At 39.6% G+C, this 24,882-nt stretch overlaps 1 protein-coding gene and 2 long non-coding RNA genes across 5 annotated transcripts; all 3 read right to left on the reverse strand.

Annotated features, from left to right (window-relative positions):
- Positions 1 to 134: 134 nt before the first annotated feature.
- LOC135265062 (proline rich transmembrane protein 1B) lies at positions 135 to 16,030 on the reverse strand. Of its 2 annotated transcripts, none has more exons than XM_064354290.1 (4): positions 15,430 to 16,030; positions 2,140 to 2,573; positions 1,280 to 1,408; positions 135 to 760 (listed from the first exon to the last, which is right to left on the reverse strand). In XM_064354290.1, the coding sequence occupies exons 1-4, from the start codon at positions 15,722 to 15,724 to the stop codon at positions 614 to 616; spliced, it is 1,005 nt and encodes a 334-aa protein (XP_064210360.1). In that variant the 5' UTR covers positions 15,725 to 16,030; the 3' UTR covers positions 135 to 613. The 2 variants fall into 2 exon arrangements, with proteins under 2 accessions (XP_064210360.1, XP_064210361.1); XM_064354291.1 differs by lacking the exon at positions 15,430 to 16,030 and adding an exon at positions 4,657 to 5,202.
- On the reverse strand, positions 5,464 to 13,660 carry LOC135265063 (uncharacterized). 2 transcript variants are annotated; one of them, XR_010332837.1, is made up of 4 exons: positions 13,221 to 13,660; positions 11,495 to 11,577; positions 10,780 to 10,860; positions 5,464 to 7,639 (listed from the first exon to the last, which is right to left on the reverse strand). It is a non-coding gene; the product is annotated as an uncharacterized LOC135265063 (long non-coding RNA). The 2 variants fall into 2 exon arrangements; XR_010332836.1 differs by having other exon boundaries at positions 10,780 to 10,866.
- Positions 16,031 to 21,168: 5,138 nt separating the features above from the next.
- LOC135265064 (uncharacterized) lies at positions 21,169 to 23,384 on the reverse strand. Its single transcript, XR_010332838.1, has 4 exons — positions 22,676 to 23,384; positions 22,049 to 22,073; positions 21,815 to 21,871; positions 21,169 to 21,227 (listed from the first exon to the last, which is right to left on the reverse strand). It is a non-coding gene; the product is annotated as an uncharacterized LOC135265064 (long non-coding RNA).
- Positions 23,385 to 24,882: the final 1,498 nt, after the last annotated feature.

The raw sequence follows: 24,882 nt of genomic DNA on the forward strand, positions 1-24,882 counted from the left end.
GGTTTCATACCTGGGATAACAACTAATATTTTATTATCCCTGGTTCATAACCTCTTCAGTTGACCAGTCTGTACATTTCATGTCATAACATCGACTATGCGTCGAGGTGTAAGCATCCACAAGGAACACAATGGTGCTGGTCATCATTTATTTAAAAAGAACAAAAACGCAGTTGACCAAAAGTGCTAAAATTCTGGAGTACATTTCAAGTAAGTGCCAAGTGCATATACTTCAAAAGAGACATGTCAAAAAATCCATCCTTTTGTTTTTTGTGACCACCTAAACCATTGTTCCCCACAATACATGCTTAATATTTATGATTTCAATTAGGTGGGAGGTTTTACTTGGTTGGTTTTATTCTTCTTAAGACTCTGGCAGTGCATATGCTGTATATCTTTATTTATATAGTTAGGTAGGTAACCAGGTAAAACATTTTACAAGTTATCAGACACCCCAGCATGTTTTCACGTGAATTACAGTATTCCTATTGGTCTATATGTATGAAGATGAATAGACTGGGAATTTGTGAGTATGGTACTGTGATGACGGTTAAAACCAGGTGCGTAGAGACCCCCGCTGGACTTTGGATGGGCAAACATCCCCTTCGGCATCACTAGGCACAGAGGGCCACCACCACATATATGATCCAGGCCACACACACAAAGATCCCGAACAGCAGGCTGAACAGTACCAGCAGCCGGGCCCTCTGGGACGCCCTCTCCCCCTCTCTGAGATCCCCACGGGCCAGGGCAGCACGTGCCTGCGAGACAGGGAGAGGAGGAGAGGACACTGGATCAGCATGCCATGGCCAGTCTGGGGCTATACCAATTTATTCTGCTGCTACCTAAAATTCCACCTTTTCTGGGCGGTGCTTTCTATTTTACTTGCATTTCCCTCCTTGTTCTCCCTCATATCCAACTGCGCCTGCAGACCCTTGCTGCTGCGTCCTCCATTTTGAGAGGATGAGCGGCGCGGTTTCGCTCACGTCCTCTCAAATGCATGCACCCGCCTACTGAGCCAGGGGGCTGCACAGCTTATCCAGCAGATGCAGGCAGATAACAGGCCCCATTTCCTCAAAAGAGCTCCTGTTAAGCGATAAGATTGGGGGTTCGTCACCCTGCTAACCAAAACCCACCCTCCAGGGGTAGCACTATGTTCTGTGTCCCCCTATAGGACTTCTGGCCACAGCAAGTGCTGAGATTGGAACCACACTGTTAGGCACACCGTTCTGGAGGCCCACTCTGTCTCCTACAGCCGAGTGATTGCAGGGCAGCTGTACCTCATAAGAGTACATGAGAGCGATGAGCCCGCTCATCAGGCAGCAGAAGATGGTGACCAGCAGGGACTCCACCAGGTAATCCTTGGGCAGGGACATCTGCTCCTGGTCTGGTGGACGACTGGTCATGTACTGGGAAAAAAAGAGGGTGTGCTGTCATAAATGTGTAATAAGAGGTAGCCTACCTTCTGGATGAGAACAACATTGCAAACTGTTTTACAAGATGGCAGTGGGGCTGTATTGAATATCTGAGAGTGTGACTGAGATGGTAACTGAGAACAATGTGACATTATTGCTTCAATACATCTCTTCATGTTTCGGTTTTGACCACTGGCATGCCAAACAGGAACAAACCTAATGCAAAGGTAGTTGCAATATAGAAACTGAAAACACTGCATTCAAGATGGAAAAGTGGCAACAATGTTCTCATCCTTTACATACCCTCTGGAAAACTTGCCTTGCATGTTCTACCTTGGCTCAATTGGGCTGTGGTGCTACTGAAGCATGGAGCTATAATCAAAGGCTATTCATATAGTCAGCTCCCCATACTCGCATTTCTAGAAATTCCAGAACCAGAATAACTGCATAGATTGCAGCCAGCCCTATTTGATTACGCTTGATTTACTGTTCTTGTGATGCACATAATGATTAAGCATGTGATGCCACAAAACCATTGGACCGTTTTTCTTCAGTTTTAAGCATGCTGTGATTGGGGTTAATCTCTATTTCTGTAAAATGCACAGCCTTTCAAATTGCACATTCAACAATATTTGTTGATATTTTTTTTTGATACTTCAAGGGTTAAAATCCCTCCACATTCATTTAAATGTATTTTTGTGACCCTTGAACTTTGCGGCTCTTACAATTGTGTAAGGGGTGCAGTTTGGAGAGGGCATGAATTGTGACTGGTAAAAGGCTGGGTGGTCGGGTCCTGGCTGGTAGGCGATGGCTGGCTGTCCTGGGTGGTGGGGCGATGTGGGTTGATAAATGAGATATGCCATTTTGGGATCAATTGTGGAGTAGGGTGGGGGATCTTCTGTGAAGTGTGGGAGACTGTTCTGAGGAGGATTCGTGGGGCCCTGCAGTTGGGCAGCTGTTGAGGTCCCATCTGTAGCAGCAACCGTAGCTACGTCACCAGGACAGGCTCCAGGAACCCCGGGGGTGTGTGCTGGATGGGGGACGTGGTCTGCTGGGTGGACAGCCAAGTCTCTATCCTCCTGTCCCTCTGGTGCTCCTGCATCCCCAATGCTGTGATAGTGTTGATTAGGGTTTATTGGTAGACTAACTGGGGAACCACCTGGGACAAGAGGGGAAAAAAGAAGGGAGCACAACATTTGGGATTAGAAAATTTGAAGGAAGAGAATACCTGAGTGAGTAAGACTATTGATGGTTCATAGATTTATTTGCTTTGCTTTCAGTTTGCTTTCAGTCTGCTGTAGCATTTTAGATGGTGAAGTTTGACTGTTGGGTCGCTTGTACAGCTAAAGCACTGATTCTTGGTGGAGTAATGTGCCAAGTGAAGGATGACTCATCTGACCATATCACTTTTTTCCACATCTCTGTAGACCAGCGCCTAAGGTTTTTGCACCACTGAACTCTTAAATGCGCATTTGTCTTTGTAATGAGGGGTTTATGCATTGCAACCCTACTGTAATACCCCTCTCTGTGTAACTTTCGAAAGACTGTTCTTGCTGTTACAGTCTGATCATGTCCTGCATTGACAATTTCAGTCACCTGAGGAAGAGTTGGCTCTTCTGTTTTTCCTTACATATCACACTAATGCACAGGCATCGCGGTCATCGAATGTATGCTTACGACCACAATTTCCGACTTTATTTACTGCTGTCTTTCCCGTAGATCTAAATGCAGATGTCACTTTAGTCACTATTCACACAATCTCCTGCCATCCGTGCCCTATAACGAACCCTCTTTCAAAGTCACTTAGATCTTCTCCTCTTGCCATCCTGATCCAAAATCAAGGTCAACTGGGCCTGCTCAGCATTTTTATACATGCCACAGAGCATGATAGGATGATAATTGCTTAATTGTATCAGGCAGTACACCTGCATGAAAGCATCTGCATTCGTTATGTTTCACCACTTATTTTTTTCTGTTTTTTCCTTTGATGTGTCACACGTCTATCTACGTATGTACTTATATAAGATGATAATCTTAAGTGGATTGCATTCAAAATTTTGATTTTTAAATGAAAATGGAAATCTTGTAAGCTCATTGGGAGGGGGTGCATTGTTTTGTTATTTAAATATCTTGGTACATACTGGTGTTCATGATCACATCTATCTTAACAGGTGCTCCAGGACCTGTAGAATTTTTCATATTTAAAAAAAATAAAGACCACCCCCCATATTTCAAAATGCATGGGGTATATTCCTACATCATTTTCACCACATGCAGTACCGCAAAAATGTATATATCAAAATACCCTTTATTAAAAGCTGAGAATCTGTGCTTTAGCCACATGTGAATGGTTTAATTACAGATCCAGCCCCAAGCCAAGAAAAAGTATGCTGTTGTCCAAAACATCATGGAGGGCACTGTATATGGAGGTAAGAGTGGTTGTCTGGCAATCGGGTTGCCGGTTCGATCCCCCGCCCTGGGAGTGTCGAAGTGTCCCTGAGCAAGACACCTAACCCCTAATTGCTCCCAACGAGCTGATTGGCACCATGGTATGGCAGCCTTTCGCCGTTGGCGTGTGAGTGTGTGTGTGAATGGGTGAATGAGAGGCATCAATTGTAAAGTGCTTTGGATATATAAATATATAGATAAAAGCGCTATATAAATGCAGTCCATTTACCATTTACCATATATATATATAGTACGGTACAAGATCATGACTGTGAAAATGTGACATGAATTATACAGATGAATGTACAGGAAACTCCCACAAGGAACTGTACATGAATGTTTACTGTGCATTAGTATTTATTGATCTAGTCATTGGAACATTTACTGATATTTACAATCTACAATCATCGTCATGCTCGGGATTTTCTTTGGCTTATGATGAAATAATATTGCGTGCATGAAAATTGATTCTTGCTGATATATGAAACCAGAGTATGTTGTTGAGAATATTTCCTATAAAATACTTTGTAAAGCTGTAGAGCTGCAGGATACATCATCTATCTTAAGTATTTCTTGCCCAATTCTCAACACTGTTAACAGCCATTTTCAACACCTGGAAGAAAGATCGCCCCTCGTAAGTCATTTATATTGGCTTTTATTTTGCTCCACTGTCATTCCTGTTTTTTACTTAATTTTTGCTGCATGTGCAGATATACAAGACAATCTTGCTGTTGTTGTAAAACTGCACTTGATTAAAGGTCAAAGCTGGATAGAGGAGAAAGTTACTAGTTTACCTGAGTCCATTTTTACGTAGGCCAGTTGAGGGAGCAGAGTCCAATCAAAAAAGAAAGGAAGAACGCAATTAAAGGACTAGAGTCAGATGATCATTTGGAAGGTTTACAAAAAATAATCCACAGATAATTCCTGGTCGAATTTATGCCTAAGTAGGCTGAGACACGGACAAACACGATTTAAAAAATTAGTTTCTACGACTGTCTGAAATGGCAGTGGCTCGTAGCTTCCTGTCTGTAAAACAGGTGGGTAGGGGTGTAAGATGGAATAGTATCGTGTTTATTAATAATTGACGAGGAGAGAGTGTGGAGGGAGCTGAAAAACAACACGACAATGGTCCTGGCAGAGCATGGAGCTGCCAGACCTTGGGCAGGCATCGGAAACTGGGAACAGACTGAGAAAAACACCAGTAAGCCTTTTGCTTACAGTTTTATATGTGATCTTTTAAAAAGATATAAGTGCAGGTGTAGGTATGCATCTACCTATATTCATCTATTATTTTGTTATTGCTGAACTATTGCCTCTCAGTAAAATATTTGTTGTCCCTGATTGTAAAATCATTCACTGATGTATTGGTAGTTTTAAATTGTTTATTTGTTAATAACCTCCCAGGATTGCACCTGGTGTATCTACTGTAATTAGTGTGATCTGAATGTGAATTCTACTGTAGTAGTTTTAGTATTTTATAGGTCATTCAGTGTTTTAGGTAGGTAGATTTAGGTAGGTAGACTAGTTTTAATAATTGTACATTGCTTCATAGCTTTTCCAATTGTAACATTTTTAGTTTTTAGTTTAAGTTTTAGTTTAGTTTAAGTTAATATAACCTGAATACAAATGTTTCCACTAAAATGTTTTAGAGAAATAGGCCGTGTTTGAAACCGCGTACTACATACAATAGTATGTGCTGTGCACTACATACTGCTCTGCATAGTACTATACAGTACAGTACACAGGATACAACCATAAATTATACATACTGTAGTGTACTGAATAATTGTCACATGACGTCAAAAAAAGTTAACCTCAGAGACAACTAATTTTTCCTCAGACATGTCGGCTTTCTAGATTTCTACTAGAATATGACAGTGCTAATCGGTACTTTTTTCCAAACCTCCTACTTTTCCATTGTTCAATCCAATAATGAGGCTCAGAGGAGGTGGAGACAGGCATTTCAACAAATGGAAATTATGCCCTAGATTTTTGAACATGAATCCAGTGTAAATGGACTAACATAACTAGCTAATATTCTAAGAGGTTCTTGGTTACATGTTTGGTTACATACTAGCAAATAATTATCACAGTTAAAGTATTGGTGCAAAGTTTTTAAATATAATTTGACATAATTTATTAGGCTATAATTTAATAGTCACACTCACACACATAGTGGTTTATATGCAAAAAGAAATAAATCTCCTACAAATATACACCAGTTGTTTAAAATATTTATTAATTTATTAATCATTCAAATGAACATAGCTTGACATACAGTACAGTCACCAATGGATGAATATAAGCATAAATAAAAATTAAAAAACATAGATATGTCCATTGGGTAACAACTGAATGAATACATTTTTGTTTTTCTTCTTTCGGGGTTGCCACAGCGGATCATCCTGATCCGCAGGTTTGATTTGGCATATGTTTTACGCTGGATGCCCTTCCTGACGTAACCCTCCCATTTTATCCGGGCTTGGGACCGGCACTACTTGGGACCGGCACTACTACGAATTGCGCATCCCCAGTGGCTGGGTTTTTGGGGCATTGGCCAGGACACGAACCCACGCCACCGGCGTGGCAGGTGGGAGCTGTACCACTGGGCCATCAATGCCCCAACTGAATGAATACATATACAAATAGACAAATAAAAACAATGAACACATACATACATATTATATAGGTTTTGAGGTTCTTATAATTCTTTGAACCGCAACACCCCTGTCCTTTGTCTCTACTTTGGTGATGGAGACAGGGGTGTACCACACAATTCTTGGCCCTATACATAAGCAATCTCTGTGGGTCCCCTTCCTCTCTTGATCCATGTCGCTCACGCAACATTCCAGGCTTTTCGAGGGTCCTCCCCCCATTCGGGCCCTGGGTAGTCTGTCCCACTTTTCCCCCCACTACGACACCCCTGGGGTGGAGACCTTAAGAAGGATTTCTGTCTCTTCAGACAAAGCCTAAACACACTGTTTCAGGCTCTTGAGGGAGAGTTTGATCATGGTTGGGGGAAAGCACTGGAGGTTGGTGCTTCAGTGTACTGGCTAGCCAGCCCAACATCATACCGTGTGGTCTCAAAGGCCTTTGATATGCCCCGCACCACCATCCAGGATGTGGTGCACAGGGTCGCTGAAGGCATCATGGCAATAGATAGAGGGTGGTCCATTTCCCATCTCCGGATGTGCAAGAGGAAATTGGTGCTGGGTTTGCCCGCCTGGCTGGCTCCCCTGCATTTCTGCATGTGGCTGGAAGCACTGACGGGAAAGATTCAGCGCAAAGATTCTGTGCTTTTAGGTGAAGTCTACCTTTCTCCAGTAGTGATTTCCTGCAGTGTCATGCTCCACAATCCCTGCCTCTCATATGGTGACAATGTGGAGCCCGATGAGGTTGCTGAGGAAGAGAATGGTCAGACAGATGGGGATGAAGTCGATGACAACCATGACAACCAGCCAGCCCAGCAGCTGCCAGGGGACAGCCTCTGTAACCAGAGTCTGCTCCAAAAGCCTGGCTCCCTTCTCCCTTCTTTTCACTGGGATGTCTGGCCCAATGGTGGTGGGATCCCTGGGGTGTACAAGGAGAGGAGAGGCCACTACACCATCCCGGTCAGATGAGTCTATAGTGACTGGAGGTGTAATGCTGGAGGTGACTGAAGGTACAATGCTGGAGATGACTAGAGGTGCCTCATCCATTGGCCCATACCACTTTCTGGATGTACCAGTGGTCTCTCCTTCCTCAGTGCTCACCCCAGTTCTAGGGGGCCTTCAACGCCTTCAGATGATGACACAAACCAAGAACAGTTAGGGGTACTGTGTCTACTTCAACACATCGACTGGATTACAAGCATTTAAACTATACACACACACACACACACACACACACACACACACACACATTTTAGCAATAAGGCACAAGAGGCTGTGCTGTATTCTGAATATAGTCCCGGCTAAAGGGTTTTGTTAGGCACTTCTCTTAATATAGCATGGCCTTATTGCATTTATAAAACAGCAGTAATATCATTAGCATTATAGCTAAATGAAAAACGTATTGTGGACAAAAATGTCATTACGAGGAGTTTAATGTGATATACTGTCTATTTTCGCGACTGAGTAGCCTGTTTATTCAGTATTAAGTCGATAACCCGTAGAACCCCGGCAGCACTTTTTAATTTTTAATTATTTTTAAAATTTTTAGACATAGTGAATTCTGAAGTTCTGAGTCCACATGGAAATGAACTCTTCTCATGCTCAATTCCAGCTGTTGCATACGATATATAAGATATATCATTAGGCTATACAGCGAGTTAACTGAAGTGTACACTGTTGACCTTGTTAGTCGTTTTTCATCTCATATTTTTAACAAGATACAACGTACAAGACATAAGATACTTTTTTTGTAATTCTTTATTTAGAGGATAAATGAGAGCATTTCACCAGTTACAAAGAAATAGTCTTGCAATTACAGAGAGCATTAGAGGTCTGTAACACTAACAAATGTACAGCATGACTTGAAACCTTTCCCTTTTCATTATCCTTTTTTGTAAGCAATATGCATCTTATACAATTTTTCGATAACTATTTACATTCTGAAAGGAGGGATATATAGGAATGAAGATGTACATTGGCATGCTGGGAGGCAATCCAGTAAATTATCTAAATTTAAAATAAAAAATATAGAGAGGAAAGAGAAAAAAAAAAATATTTCCATATACATGCACACACACATACATACATATATACATATATATACTTCATACATACCCATTAAATATAATTTTTGGTTAGGAGACCAGGCAACCTTTCCCTTAGACAATAGAACTCTCCACATCAACAAAGGATCTATTAATTTGTTAACTCCATAAAATTTGGCTGTGACTGTCGTATATAAGAAACCCAATTTGACCATAACTTAGTAAACTTGTTCATTTGTAAGCAAAGTGAAAAAGTAATTTTTTCCATTATGTATACTTCATTAACTATATCTGTCCATTCTTCTTTTGTGGGGGGGGGGGGGGGGGGTCAGGAAGCAGCCTTCAAAATTACCTTCGTTTTCCCATTTATTTTTAATATACTCTGTGGAATTAGATTTTTTTGTCATAAATCCCTTATACAGTCTGGAGATAATACCTCTGTTTCACTCTGACAGATAGGCCCCTAAGACTTCTTTTACCACTGGGTCATCCATATCTAATGGATAATTTTTAACAACTTGGTTAAAATAATGTCATATTTGTAGATACCTATAGAAGTCTTGTCTTTCTAGAGCATATTTTTCTTTCAAAGTTTGGAAATTTTTAAATTGTCCCTTATGTGTTATTGAGTAAAATGTTGTTATTCCTTTGGCTATACAATTTTTAAATCTAGGGTCTAATTGATTAGGCTTAAAATCGGGGTCATAGGCACACCATCTAATTATTCTTGATTTATCTTGTAATTTATATTCTTCCCTAAAAGAGTTCCAGGACATAAGATACTTTTACGTTTGATTCCAGTAGCCTACTGCAAATTGGTGGGGCTCTCCAAATCACATGCAACAAAACAGCACACAATTGACAATACGATTTGGTCCAGTTTGTTTTTTGAGTGTTCACTTGCATTTTCATACCAGATAATGATTGAAGATGTCATGATGATTTCTATTATGGCTGTATGGAATTGAATGAGCAGTCGCTGATTCTCCCTATTCACCCTTCCTCAGCTGTCTTAGAATGAACAGCCTTTGCCAAGCCTTATTGTGTGGGTGGTTGATACTGGTGTCCCATTTCAGGTTGTCACTCTTATATGTGCTGAGAAATTAGAAGGAATTGATTATGTTGGTTGTGCAGGTGGTTGATACTGGTGTCCCATTTCAGGTTGTCAGTCATATATGTGCTGAGAAATTATAAGGAATTAGAAGGAATTAAGTATGTTGATTGGTTGATTACCAACAGTATTAGGAATTTTCTGGTTCCTGTTTTTCTACCCAAAGTCAATAATTAATTCCTGGGTTTTTGTTGCTTTGAGTATGAGGTCATTGCTCCTGCACCACTCCAATAACCTTGGATGTGAAGTCATTTGTAGAAAGAGTGAGGAGAAGGGGGGATATTAGAAAGCCCAAAGGCACACCTATGCAGTGAACTGGATAACTTCTCTGTTCCGCAGAAAGTCAAGGATCCAGTATGACATGGCTGGCTTATTGTACAGTTTGAGTGGGTTAATGGTATTAAATGCCGAGCTGAAATCGACATAGAGGGTGCACATATAGCAGTTGTTCTTCTCCAGGTGCTGGAGGGAGTAGTGGAGAGCCATTGATAAGTGGATTGGAGAGTGTCCATTGATGGGGAGGTGCAGAATTTGAGGAATACAAGGACTAGGTGTTCAAATGCCTTCGTGGTGTCTGAAGTTAAGGCTATGGGTCTGTACTCATTGAGGCCACTTATTTTGAGACTAGTATGACGGTGAAACACTGAGGGACCAACTGCTTTGTTTTTTGAAAACTTCTCATTGGTATGAATTGTAAATGAAGGGGAGATGGGGGTGGAGTGGTGGAGTGGGGGCATATAGCTGCACCAGGTTCCCCGATTCAATGGTTTGATTCAACGATTAATAGGTAGGCTATTGTTCTTTCTTGTGTTGTTATAATTAAAGTTTATTATTATTTAGTAATAATAATAATAATAATAATAATAATAATAATAATAATCTTTATTCATAATGTTCTTCATACTTAATGTCCAAAGCACCTTCCAAGTAAAAAACAATAACAACAGAACACTTATGATAAAATATATAAAAGTAAATGACAACAAGTCAGTTAAAATAATTCAAGACCATTAAAATAACAGTGATGGCATGTAGTTGCAAACAGGAGTTAAAGGCAAGTTTAAACAAACAGGTTTGTTTCTAAAATGAACTTAAAAGTAGATGTCTTACCTGCTCTGATGTTCTCTGGTAAAGAAATTCATAATTTAGGGACCTGCACAGAAAAGGCTTGATCACCTTTCTATCTTCATTCTGTTCCTTCGAAAGGAAGGCCTTTATTCAATAAGCATATCATTTGATTTGGTGCATAAAAAAATCAATAATTCTGTACTCAGGGGTGTGGCCAAACAATGCTTTCAATTTCATTAATAAAATCTTAAAATATTCTAATCTCAAATTTGAGTCTTTAGTTTTTGATAGAAGTAATTGTGAAATGTGGTATAATGTTCTTTTTTTCTTTTTTAAATACCCAACTTCTTGACTCAAACTTGTGTGCACTGGTGACTTGGACTTGGACTTAAGTGCTGGAGTATTTGGACTCGAAGTCACATGACATGACCAGAACACTAGTGCAAAACTGTATAAAAACTGATATTTATGTGTTGATTGTGAATAAAGGCTATAAACTAACATGTTCACATGTACAGCCCCTGAAAGCACAACACAATGCTTTACAAGCTGCTTTGCAGTTACATAAAATGTACTTCCTTACTTTTATACCACAAACCCTGAATGCCCCTATGCCAGCCATTGTAAAAATGGCTGGTTGTCAGAAACTTCTGTGTCTAAATATCATTCCTTCTATTTTCCAGGTCAATTTAAAACATGTATTAAAAGTAAAATAATATCCGAAAACTCCAGAAAGTAAACAATCATTTTTAACTACCTCAATGGTCCAGTGCCCGCTAGGCACCACTAGAGGGGGACCTTGAATCACAGATATGCTGCTTCACTTCTGACAAGGCACCCCTGACCAAATTGGAGACAAAAGAGGGAGAGAGAATCAAGTCAAAAACTAGATGTAAGCCTGTTTTTTTAAGAGCTCAATACTGAAAGCTGAAAGAATGTCAACACTGCCGGATCAAAGTAGCCGTCATGACGTGTAGCTACCAGTTTAAGCGACAGACAATTCACATTAACACAGATTACATCTGAAGGCATCTGAGGTCAACTTTTTTGTAAACAACAAAGTGAGTGAATGAAACTGTTGCTTCCTCTTGGATTGCCACCTGGTAGGTAATGTTAACTGTTGCATGACAATAAATCACCTTTATCGGCTTTATAAAGTCTGGCATGTTCAAATGCAGTTGTAAGCCTGTCCCATTACTGTTACATTATCTTTTAGCTTCAGAGTCCATAGACTATCACACTAGTCCTCTAGCTTTTCATACTAGTCCTCCTGCTTATTTTCACTCTCTACATTCCACCAAGTGAACTGCACAGTAATTGAGTCCTAACAGTCTTGCACAGCTGACCTGTGTAATATAAGGTCTGACATATTTTTGTATCAGTTTAATGCAAATGTACTATTGCTACATGCTAATATTTTTTAATGAATGTTTATATTTTGTAGCCACTGTGACAAATGTACTGTATCTGTAAAGGTTGTCCAGACTTTCATAAATGTCAGTTGGTTCAAAACCATAATGCTCATTGGTAAGTGAAAAATAGACTTTTGTCTATGTATTTTTCAGATATGATGTTTAGGCTGAGCAGGACACTGACAATATGCAATACGGTTCAATCACACAAATTATTTCCATATAACATACAATTAATGTTAATTTCCTGTAAGCCAATAGTCTGTGTCTCCTCCATCCAAAGCTAAATAACCTGTATGGCAATTCAACACATTTTTGAGAGTGAAAATTCCATGGTGTCAAGATGCAGTCATAATGTTGTATATGTCTGTGGTATCAGTCGGCCCAAATGTTGCCATACAAGAATAATGCAACATTTTGTAATGTAATGTGCCATTTTAGTCTTAAGTCTTCTGAGATTAGTTCTCATTCTGTTGAACCATATCCAGTCTGACAATCAGTCTAAGAACGTCATACAATACAGATTTTTCTGTAAGTAAGAGAAAAAAAGGTTTCACACAGATACCTCGGTAGAACCAGAGAGACAGCTCGGAATTAAAATAAAACATGCAATCGATAGTTTAACGTGCTTAAAATTGTACATACAGTAGCCAGCGTTCATAAAGACATTCGTTTCTCCAAGGAAGTTTACACCGTATTGATCTCGAAAGAGAAGAGAAAACATAAATTTGACCCCCTCAAATAAAATGAAATTAGTGTCCCTCAGAGAGATTAAATATTCAAAATGATTTATCGTTTAATAATATATTAATGAATAACTCCATTATTAACTCTTTGGAATCCGCTAACGTTTCTACCTCGAATGCAGAATTTTAATTAACAGAAATCAGAACGAACGCCGTCGAATACTCCATGGCAAAATATGAGGATCCGGTGTGAAAATTATAAAGAGATAAGAGATTTAGAATCGATCGTGTAAATGTGGTTTCGGTGAAGTTCTCAGAAAGGCTGTGTGGGAGCACAAGTGAAACCTGTTCACCTGCGCTCTGTCGTGTCGCGTTCCCTTCATACCTCAACGGTGAGCAGTTTCGTTGCTTGCTTTCTTCGGCTGTATGAGGATTGAGGAAACTACAATAGGTTTAGATGAGCTAACACAGCTTTGTTCACGTGGAGATCGTGAAGCGTCATTCAATATACGTTGTAATGTTTTTGCCGAGGTTTCAGATTATGGTTTAGATGATGAAACCACAGACCAATTAAGTCTTATGTGACTACACGCGCACATGCGCACACACGCCCTTTATTTATTTATTTATTTATAAAAGTGCTTATTTAATTTTTGATCTCTTCCAGTTTTATATTTAAGTTTTATCTTTGTACCATTAGCCTATAAGGAAGTGAATGCGCATTTAATAATGCATTTAATTTGCTTATTCAGCAGCGAAATTATATTGGCTTTTTACTTATCTGTAGTAGGATAATTACAATCATCAGAACGGTCGGCAGCAGATAATAAGTACAAAGCTAATGTAATTTAGCTACTGCCTAAGCAAATAAAATATTATATGTAATAGTATATTATAAACAGTTGTTATTATTAATGATAATAATAATAATAATAATAATACTAAGAATAATAATAAAAACAACTGCATTATTATATACTATTACATATACTACTTGTATATTTCTATATTATAATACAAATAAGTATTATTATTATCAGTTAAAGGTGAAGATTAATTTAAAAATTATTTGAACACATATTTCCAAAAAAGAAAAGAAAAGAAAGAAAAAAAACAAAAACATTTCTTTTTACTGTGACATTTGACTTTAAGCCCAAACTGCACTTATTTTCCCCCCTGAGATTTATATAATACCAGTAAGTCCATGTGACCACACAGTTATCACAGTTTAAAGATCAGGTAATAATTCAAATTCTGCGGTTAATGCCTCTGGACGTGTTTGTGTTCTCACAGTTAATAATCAACCCCCTTATTTGGAGCAGTGGATGAGATAATTTGCCATTTTCTAATGGCAGCAGAACTTTTCTGTTCGCCCAGCATTGGATTTTATCAGTGTTTAAGTCCTGCATCAGCAGCGGTGAAACTGCAATAACCTTACATCTCCCTAGGGCCTGTGTAGGCATAGTTTGTCTGAAACAGTCTTTGAACTGCGATAAGGCCGGCATGTGTGTCATAGGATTCATTGGCCTTGTTGCAGTGATTTTGCAGGTGTCCTTTGTGAGATAAAAGGCACTGCTCATAAACTTACGCCTAGTAAAATGGTCCTTTTTTTTTGTTTTTTTGTTTTTTACATGAATGTATGCTACTGTATATTACCAGACTACAATGTTAAAGACATATTATGCAGGTTTTTTTTGCGGCCCTTCAAGGCTCTGCTTTTGTCTCCTTCTTCGTCCTCAACCCCAAGCACACCTCTGTTGAGGACGCACCCTCGAGTGCTACAACCAAAATGTCAAGTGAAGAGGTGAGGTGGTCAGAGATATTGAAAATCGCATTTTTAGCAACATGAATGATTCCATATAGGTGGCAACAGTAATTAGGGAGTGTTATGAGGTATGGAGTTAGAAATATATCCATCATTCCATTCATCCATTACATATACCCGCTTATCCTGGTCAGTGCTGGAGCCTATCCCAGTGTACATTGGGTGAGAGGCAGTATTACACCTTGACCAGGCTGCCAATCTATCGCAGGGCACACACACCGTTCACTCACACACTAATACCTATGGGCAATTTAGAATCTCCAATTACCTACCTGCATATCTTTGGACTGTGGGAGGAAACTGGAGTACCCAGAGGAAACCCGGAGGACACGGGGAAAACAAACTCCACAAAGAAAGGCCCAAGCCAATATTTGAACCCACAACCTTCTTGCTGTGAGGCAGCAGTGATACACGTAGCTAGAGAACATGCATGCTGTATTGAATTCAGTTCCCCTGATTGAAATAAATGCAGGTGAACTATTCATGCCTAGGCAGTTATGCTGTGTTTTATCATCAGTGAATCCTAGTGAAGTTGGCTACCTGTAGCAAGATAGCATGCATACTGTATCAATTCAGTTCCCAATTGAAATAAATGCTCGTAAATGACCAGGCTAGCTAAGTTGCAACTATAAACAATAACAGCAATTACCATAGGGAGGAAGACATCTTGATGGCAATTCAATACGAAAAGAATTCAATATAAAAGCTCCCCAACCTCAGGCATCTAGCTGCCTAACATAACTAGCTAGCAAAAAGCAATGTTGCTTACAGGTCCAACAGAAAACAAGCCTGCATCGATTTTCATCCCCTTGGCGAACTTCAGCTGATGCCACAGAGGAAAAGCAATTCCAAGCCCTGTCAGCTTGTCTTTTTGCTTTGTTGTATTCAGGTTTCTTAGCAACTGTCATTGCAGCAGCTAACAAACACCAAACATTTCTGGAATCTGATCCCAAACCACATGTGAGTAGCCACATGCCTCTCCACACAGAAAAGAGTGCCATGCCCACAGGTGAAAAGAGAAGAAATTTGGTAAAGCTAAGCAAAGACATAGATTGCCAGTGCATCACAGATATGCCTTAGCATGGTTATTTTATTATATTTTCAAGTAAAAAATCCTGCATGGTCTGCATTTAATATTTAACTACGTCACAATTACAACTTCTGTCCACCAGAGGCCAGTTTCCCTATCCTATTGTCACAATTTTGTCTGTTTGGTCTCACCCTGATTGTATTGTATTATTACTTTCACCTGTTCCTCTATGTATTTAAGTCTCTTGTCTGCAGTGTTTCATCACTTGGGTGTAGTTTTGTGTTTGCATGTGTTGCAAGCTTCAAGCTGCTTGCTGTGCCAAGTCCTCTTCACCCCTCAGTGTTTTCTTTAGCTTTGCTCTGTTTATTTTGTTTGTTCAAGTTCTCTGTTCAGTAAAAATTTTCAGTTTTCTGTGTCTGTCTCTGTGTTTTGAGCCCTGCCCCGAATCTCTGATAAACTATGTTATATTCAATTGACATTTATCTCACTGGGGATAAATTAACTCAAAAGGCAGTTGCAATATATACAAAGTTGTGCTTGACCAATGACATAATGCTATATTTGTAAGTCCCAAAGTTGGATGATGGCTTCAAACCCATCGACTACAGCTCTGAAGCTGTGGTTGTCTTCAATAAACAACTTAGGCTAATGTGCACAATACAATCCTACATTTGCAGCTGACTCACTTCCTTCCCCTTTCTCTATTTATCTTTCTATGTATTTGGCAATGCACATTGACCATATATGAGCATATGAAATCATATCCTGTAGTGGGCAGACAACTGTTTCTCCTCATGACCGGAACACGCTGCAGGCAATGGGTAGTAAAACACTATGCTAAATAAAAAGCATATTCCTAGGGTGTGTCTTTGTTGGCTCTTTCACCATTGTCACACAATGACTGACTGAAGAAAAAAACAGAAATACAGCTTCCAGTATTAGGGAACTGACATAATTGTTCATAAAATTATCAAATAAAATTTTGTATTGAAGAGAGTTGTTGGCCAAATGAGAATAAATGAGAATGTTGGCTGAATGTTACTTCCAATCATTTCAAGGAGGTTAGTGCTGGCCTTAACTTATTACAACTAATAACAGAACCCACTAGGCCAAATCTGAAAGACAGCTCAAAATCTACCCTAATTGACCTTATTTTTTCTAATAGGGTTGATAATATCACTGCCTGTGGTGTCTTTGAGCTTGGAATCAGTGATCATTGCCCTGTTGGCTGCATTAGAAGTACTCGGCTAATGAAAACAAAATCTCACAAGGTTATGAGGAGAAATCTAAGACATTTTAATGAGCAAGCCTTTTTATCTGACGTTTCCCATAGTAACATACAATACACATCTGAGATTACTGATGTCGACTTGGCTCTGGATTTCTTCACAAAGACTCTTCTTTCTGTCATTGACAGACATGCTCCACTGAAAAAACTTAGAAAAAAGATAGAGTCACCCCCTGGTTTTCACCTGAGCTAGCAGCTTTACTCAAAGAAAGGAATAGAGCCTGGTCTCTTGCCAGACACTCCGGTGACCCTTCACATTGGGCAGCTTTCAGGCAAATCAGGAATAGATTCACATCTTCGGTAAGAGTAGCCAAATCCAAATATTACCTAGATCTAATTACCTGCTCCTATGCTAACCCGGCTAAATTCTGGAAGGCAGTGAACTCCATCAAAAACAGACCCACTACTTCCCTACCTTCACACATTGATTCTGGTGACTGTTTGATCTCTGATCTTAATGAGGTTTGCCTAGCTTTCAACAAGCACTTTGCTGAGGCTGGGCATTTATTCGAAAAGGAATATACAGCACCCCCTCTTATTAGTGATGATTGTGTATATACTATGAACCAGGCCTTTCAGTTTTCCTTTCAGCCCTTCTCTGCTAGTGTTGTTTTTGAGACCTTGCAAACCATTGATCCCAGGAGCGCTACTGGAGAGGATAAATTAGATCCCTTTTTTAAAAATGGCTGCTCCATTCATTGCAGAGCAGTTATCACACATATTCAATCTTTCTATTTCAACAGGAATATTCCCTAGTATCTGGAAATTGGCACATGTATTTCCACTGCACAAAGGAGGTGATAGAAATAATCTAAACAATTATAGACCAATCTCCAAATTACCATGCCTAGCTAAAATTCTGGAATCTCTGGCAAATAATCAACTCAAAGTATTTCTTTCTAGTCATTCAGTTCTAAGCCCACATCAATCCGGATTTAGAGCCAAGCATAGCACTATCTCAGCTGTTACGCTAGTTACAAACAATATTATGTCTGCTCTAGACAGTAAGAAACACTGTGCTGCCCTTTTTGTAGATCTGTCTAAAGCTTTCGACACAGTCGATCACGCTTTGCTTTTACAGAAGCTGTGCAGCATTGGTTTAGATGGTAAAGCTTGTGATTGGTTTCATAATTACTTGTATGGGAGATTTCAGTGTGTGAAGTCTGGGAGCACCCAGTCTGGGTTCCTGCCTGTGTCGAAGGGGGTTCCGCAGGGATCAGTTCTGGGCCCTATCCTTTTCACCATTTACATTAATAATATTGTTTCCCCACTAAATGATTGTCAAGTCCATCTATACGCAGACGATACTATTGTATATTGTATTGCTGATTCTGCTCAGCTTGCCATTGAGAAACTGCAGCTTGCTTTTAATGCCCTTCAGGAGGCTCTTGTTAAGCTTAAGCTGGTTCTTAATGCAAGCAAAACAAAATTCATGTTGTTTACTAGGGCCAGAAGCATGATTATGATAGCATATTTATATCCACTGCAAATAGTTCTAAAATTGAGAGAGTTTCTGAATATAAATATCTTGGCATCTGGCTTGATGAGAAATTCTCATTTAAATTCCATATAGATAATCTTGTCAGCAAACTGAGACAAAAAATTGCTTCCTTTATAGAAACAGATCTTGCTTCCCTATGATCAGTAGAAAAAGAATTGTTGAAGCAGTTTTCCTTTCAGTATTAGACTATGGTGACATTATTTATAGAATTGCTGCTCCTTCTTCCCTTAAGCGCTTGGACACAGTCTATCACTCTGCCCTCAGATTTATTACTGGCGATAGTTATGGTACCCACCACTGTGTCCTCTATGCCAAGGTGGGTCTGTCTTCTCTGGCAGTGAGGCGTGATAAACACTGGTTTTTGTTTATCTTTAAGGCCATTGTCGGAATGCTTCCACCTTATATTACAAGGTTGTTAGAGTGGCGCTCTGGACCCTATCAAACCCGATCAAATGGCTTGCTCATGCTTAAGGTCCCTCGGGCTCGATCAGAAATTGGGAAGTCAGCATTCCATTTTAGTGCCCCATCCTCCTGGAATGAGCTCCAACAATTGCTGAAAATCAGCTCTCTACCTACTTATGGGCAGTTTAGATCGCTGGTTTTGAACATTCCTGTCTCTGAGTGCATCTGTTTTTGATCGTATCTGTGCTGATTTTATTTATTTTATTATTTTATTTTATTTTTATTTTTTATCATATTTTACTGTATTTTATTACTGTTATTTTATTATTTACTATGTTAGTTGCTGTTGCTATATTCTATGATCTTTTATTACACCTATTGTGTTTTAATTGTGTTTGTAATCTCGGCTACATTGAAAATGAGGGCCTGGCCCTCAATTGTACCTCCGAGAATTTAAATAAAGGTTCTGACTGACTGAATAAGAAAGCAGGAAATATATGGTATACAAAGAAATATTCTAGCCTGTACTCATTTTTAGTTTGCACTGGCCCAAACAAGTACTTGTCAGCACAATGGCATTAATATAATTATGAATGAGATATCTTACTGGGACACATACTTGAAGCACAATGCTGGGTGCTGTCTAAAGATTACCTGTGACATCAGACATGGTCCAGGAAATTGTGCTTATAATAGCTAGGTACGAACCAGAATGTGCACTCTCAGAAATAAAGGTACAGTGGAGGTACATTTTTATTCTTTAAGGAACAAATTTCCCAAAAGTACCCTGAAAGTACAATAATGTCCTATTTCGGTATAAATAAATACCTTTTTACAAAAAAGTACAAATAAATTGTGTATTGATGGCTAGAATTACAGTTTTAGGTACCTATAGGGTACTGCCCCAGTGAAAAGCCTTTGGAGCTTTTGAGTTTACTGCGATAAACAAAAAACAACCAGTGAAAACACCTTGTTAATGAGAGGTCAGAGGAGAATGGGCAGACTTGTTCAAGCTAACAAAGGCCACAAATACTCAAATAACAGCTGTTGACAGCAATGGTGTGCAGTAGGGCATCTCTGAACGCACAACACATCGAACCTTGAAGAAAATGGGTTTCAACAGAAGACCACGCTCTATTCCACTCCGGTCAGGATTAGAATTTGATGTAAATAGCACAAATCCATGGAGCCCTCCAGCCTTGTGTCAATGGTGCAGGCTGTTGTTGCTGATGTAATGCTATGGGGAATGATTTCTTGGCTCACATTTCCCCCTTACGACTGCTAGGGGATGATCACAAAATAAACTGAGACACAATTTTTTCAAAAGGTAAAACTAAATTTATTACAAAACACAAAGGTAATACATTGACAAACCCAAACAGCAACTAATAGTGGTATGTGACAGTCAGTCTGTCAGTGGCAATGTACAGTATTGGGTGAGTGAAAAGTCCATAATGTTGTAAATGCAATCTGAGCTATAAACAAAACAATACAATTCATCCAGGGAGTGAGAAAAACGGGGAAAACTACAGCCAGAAGGAGAGACCACCCACAGCTGTCCTGAATTAAGCCTGGTGAGCTCCTCTTCTGCTATGCCCTGACCGTAGCATGCAGCTCACACATGGATGGGGAAAAGCATCCAAAGGTGACTGGTGTAACAATCACATATATGAATTATAATGCAGTGATTTTTGGCTTTCCTTAGCACCGAAAACTAGAAAAATTATCTTGTTTTGGAAATGCGTCTCATATACACAACGTTAGCATTAAATCAAGTCTATAGAACACAATCAGTTGCACAGCCAATTCATCAGCCACGGGGAGCCTATGTCATACAGAAAAAAGTATAAAATGTCCTCAGAAGGAATATATTATTTCTATATATTTCTATTGTATATTATAATTAACGATAAAGAAATTACCCTCCCTAAATTAGATAAGCCCCAAAAAACATTTTCTTCTCGCCGCAGTCAATCAGCGCGAGGTTTTCTGCTTTCACCATCAGCAGATCTCCCTTCTCTAATGGGAACATGCGGGACACAGAGAGCGACTTCCTCCAATTGCTCTCGCTGCAGTTTATAGTGTCCAACGCCATCATGAGCAATGTTTCCTCGGGGTAGCGGTCTGACCGGTGAAACACCTGCTGTTTAAGTTGGACCGGCGTCTCAGAGCTGCAGGGGAAGTCCGCGGTCATTCTGTACGTGATCTGCAGGTAGATGAAGTAATTGCCATCCCGATGAGGTATGAGGGCATTGTTGCTGTAATTAAACATGTGGAGGTGAGCGTCTCCGACTTTTGATTCCCATTCGAGGTACTTGAAGTCGCCATTGGGACAGTTTTGTGCAGCTGTTAAGGCAGAAAAGTTGACAACCATTTGCTGAAGGTGATTATGAATTTCAAAGTTACTGGTTTTAATTATGAATGACATTATAACTTTACACATTGCTCTTAAAGAATCCCGTAAAAAAGACATATAATATGGGATTAATTTACTTGTGCTGAATGTCGTCCATAGCTGGTAATCAGACATCCGTCATAAACACAAAAAAAACACACAAAACTCAAGTAACCGGAATTTACTTATAGGCATAATACAACACAGCCTAGACACGTTCGCTTGCAAGATACCGCAACAATGAGTACGTTCAATTATTACCTACCGGCAACATTCCAAACCAGTGATGCAATATCTACTGCTATTCCGATAATAGGCCAGTTCCGAAAAATGATGTCCTTTATCATACAGTTTTCTAACCAGCGCATTACTCGCACCTTTTATATTTAGATACATATTAGTTTTAAGCCATGCAATGCTCCGATATATGTGCAAAAGCTGCATTATTGCAATAGCTTCAACTCTTACAATCCTTTATAGCAACACGAAAAAACAGGAACAGAGGAAGCTCGTTGTTTGATGATGACATAAAACCCACCTGTCAGGTGTGCATTTGGACGGGATTCAATTTGTCGCTGGTAATGAGCATTTGTACCTGTAACAAAAAAGAAGCACCACTTGCAGGCTGTAATTACAAAGATAAGACAACTCCACACTTGAAACTAAATCATCCATCACCACAAACATCGCCACTGCTACTACAAACAACAACAAAATAATAATAATAATAATAATAATAATAATAATAATAATAACAATAACAACAACTTACTGTGTTCCAAATCGCTCGTGCTGTGCTTTAAATAAAAACAAAACAAACAATTAATGACAAGCTGAAAAGCTGAACAACATGGCAGTCAAGCAGAAGCAGACCATTCTTACAACGACATTTAACAGCAAATTACCTTACAGTCCAGAGAGCTGTGCGTTTGAGTGCACAAGAAAAAAACTGCACTTAAAACTAGAAATAAAAAGCAAGTGACAATCCGGGAGAGACGCTCTTGCCGCTTCATCTCTTTGCAGTGATTAATCAATATTAGTACGGATCTGTCGGGCTCCATCTGAATCTCGGACATCTCTAAACGCAACGCGTCGCGTTCGTTGCAGAGGGGCATCGTTAACAGCAATTACGTGTGCTGTCTAGTGTTTTCGTACCTGTCATTGACCAATTTATCTACTACATGCGGTGCCCCCACGGTTTGTTAACGCGCCGCCTACAAGATAACCATTAATTCGCTTCCACTCTTCCCTACATTTATAACGTGGCTAAAACGGAAACCCCCAGAAACTAGGATGTTGAAAGTTATTGTTATTACGCAACGGTTATCAACTTAGAGAGAAGGGTGCAGCTTCGGTACGTTCAGAAAGAGAAAGTTATTGGCAAAATATATAAGCTCACCAATCACTCGTCCACCCACCTGCTGCTGGTTCAGCGAAGCTTGCTTAGTTGAACTGTGAGCTTCCAGTGCGTTCCTTACGTCTGACTCATAGCAGGAATTCAAGTTGTCATTCCAAACATATCGTTCCAAACGACGGTGTAGTCTGTAAATATTTGGGTAGCGATACAGATTTGTTTTGACTCTGTATCACAGCCTACTAGAATATTTTAGAAAAAAATTAAAGGCGCGGTAGCCTATGTGAGTATATTTCAGAACATTTTTCTTGATAGTTGGTTGAAACATATCTCAACAGATATCAATAAATGAAAAGATAAAAGCTCTAAGAAAAAAAATCCGATTTCCGACTGCCCCAGGCTCAGCCACTCCAAATGTCAACGCCAATTACAACAACGCTCCCAGATTAGTCAATTCTGGACTACACGGATAAAATCAGAGCAGAGATAATTTAGCTACTTGCAACTGCTTTGTCGACAAACCATATGGGTGACGTGACGTAGAAATAATATCGAATTCAAAATAACGTTTGGCTGTGTAGTATCGCTAACTTTCTTGCTGTTTTATAGCTTCGTTACCGCAGCCAGCTAGCACAAACTTTACTGCTACCGAGCCAGCAACAATGAACAATGCATCAACCTAAATCATTTTGTCGATAATATTAGGCTTACTTTAGCCCACAGCTGTAAATAAAAACACTGTGTTCGTTGTTTACGTTCATTATGATGTCATGTTTCCACCTGTGAATGAGATATGATGCGCTGCTCTCCCTACTTGGCAACACTCTGGCAATACTGTATGTCCTCGCTCTCAGATGTCAACAGTGCACGTTCATGTGCAGACGCGTATCTTTCCTGATTATAATCTGTAAAATACAGTACAGGCCTGGCAGAGCATCCACAGGGAAAATCCCCAGCGTCTGGTGATGTCTATAGGGTGATGTCACATTATATACCACCCAAGAAAGATCACAATATGGAACAGTTTAGTTAACTGTTGTCCGAAACAGTTAACTAAATCATCTGAAATAATGATCGACTGTAGCAGCTGTCATGTAATTCTGTGGTCTAGGGGGTTAAAACCTGAAATTTAAACTTCATCTAAACAAGTTGCAGTTAACCCACTAATGTCTGGACGGGTTACACTACAGTATGTTCAACCATTTTGGAAAGGGAGATATTCTATACCAGGGGTGTCCAATCTTATCTGAAGGGGGCTTGTGTGGGTTCAGATTTTTTGCTTTAGCCCAGCACTACAACACTTTATTTAACTATATAACTATTCATGGACTTCAATCAAGAGCTTGATAAGTAGGTCCTGATAAATGTTTTCTCAGTGCTGGGCTAACACAAAAACCTGGACCCACACCGGCCCTTTTCAGATACGATTGGACACCCCTGTTCTATACCCATTCATACATTTAGCACCTTACTACTGAAATCACAGCACCAGTATTAAGATTGCTTCTTCAGGAGGGCACCTCTCTAGAGGGGCTGCTGGGTGGTCGTCCTGCTAAGGCACTGTTATAGTACCTGGATGGGCCCCACAGTCTGGTTCTGAATCCAGACCATGCCAGTATCAGCAGCCCTGCAGGGCAAAGCACAAATGGGGAAGAAAAGGTTTCAGTGGCCGAACACTGCACTCTCCCAAAATGATAGTGGTAGTTGCAGCAGTGAGTGCTGTCAATGATTATGGACATTCCAAAGTTGGAGAAAAAGGAGGGCACCTCTCTGGGCGAGGCTTCATGTTTTTAATCCATGGTAGTATTTACAATGCTTGTATCAGCCATTCTGAAGCTGCACTATACTCCAAGTACCACAAGGGGGAGATGTTTTCAAACATATCCCCTCACTGCCATTCCTCAACTCATGGTAAATCCTGGCGATTGAATGTTTTGTAATATAAGAAGGAGTATTAAGCCCTCACTTGTCAACAATATTAATGTTTGTATCAGGACTTAGCAGAGGAAGACTATCTCACATGATTGGATGATCATTATTCATGTCCAGTAATTGTTTTCTCAAGGCTAAATTGCCTTTTTCAGTTAAGCCAAGAACATGAACAGAACTACTAATGCTACTGATTAAAAATAATATTTATACTACTACTATTACTATTATACTATATTACTACTACTAATAATATTATAAACTGACATAATGAGAAGTACAAGATGGCAGCATCTTTACCTTTACTTTAATGGCACAATTAC

The sequence above is a fragment of the Anguilla rostrata genome, chromosome 10 (genome assembly GCF_018555375.3).
Source record: "Anguilla rostrata isolate EN2019 chromosome 10, ASM1855537v3, whole genome shotgun sequence".
Lineage (NCBI taxonomy): Eukaryota > Metazoa > Chordata > Actinopteri > Anguilliformes > Anguillidae > Anguilla > Anguilla rostrata.

Excerpts from the sequence above, each read along its gene's own strand:
- LOC135265062 (XM_064354290.1), bottom strand. The coding sequence starts at position 15,724 with ATGCACTGGCAATCTATGTCTTTGCTTAGCTTTACCAAATTTCTTCTC. Across the intron at positions 1,409-2,139 it reads ACTGCACCCCTTACACAATT|TACATGACCAGTCGTCCACC; the intron begins GTAAGAGCCGCA and ends TTTTTTTCCCAG. Across the intron at positions 761-1,279 it reads CTCTCATGTACTCTTATGAG|GCACGTGCTGCCCTGGCCCG; the intron begins GTACAGCTGCCC and ends CCTGTCTCGCAG.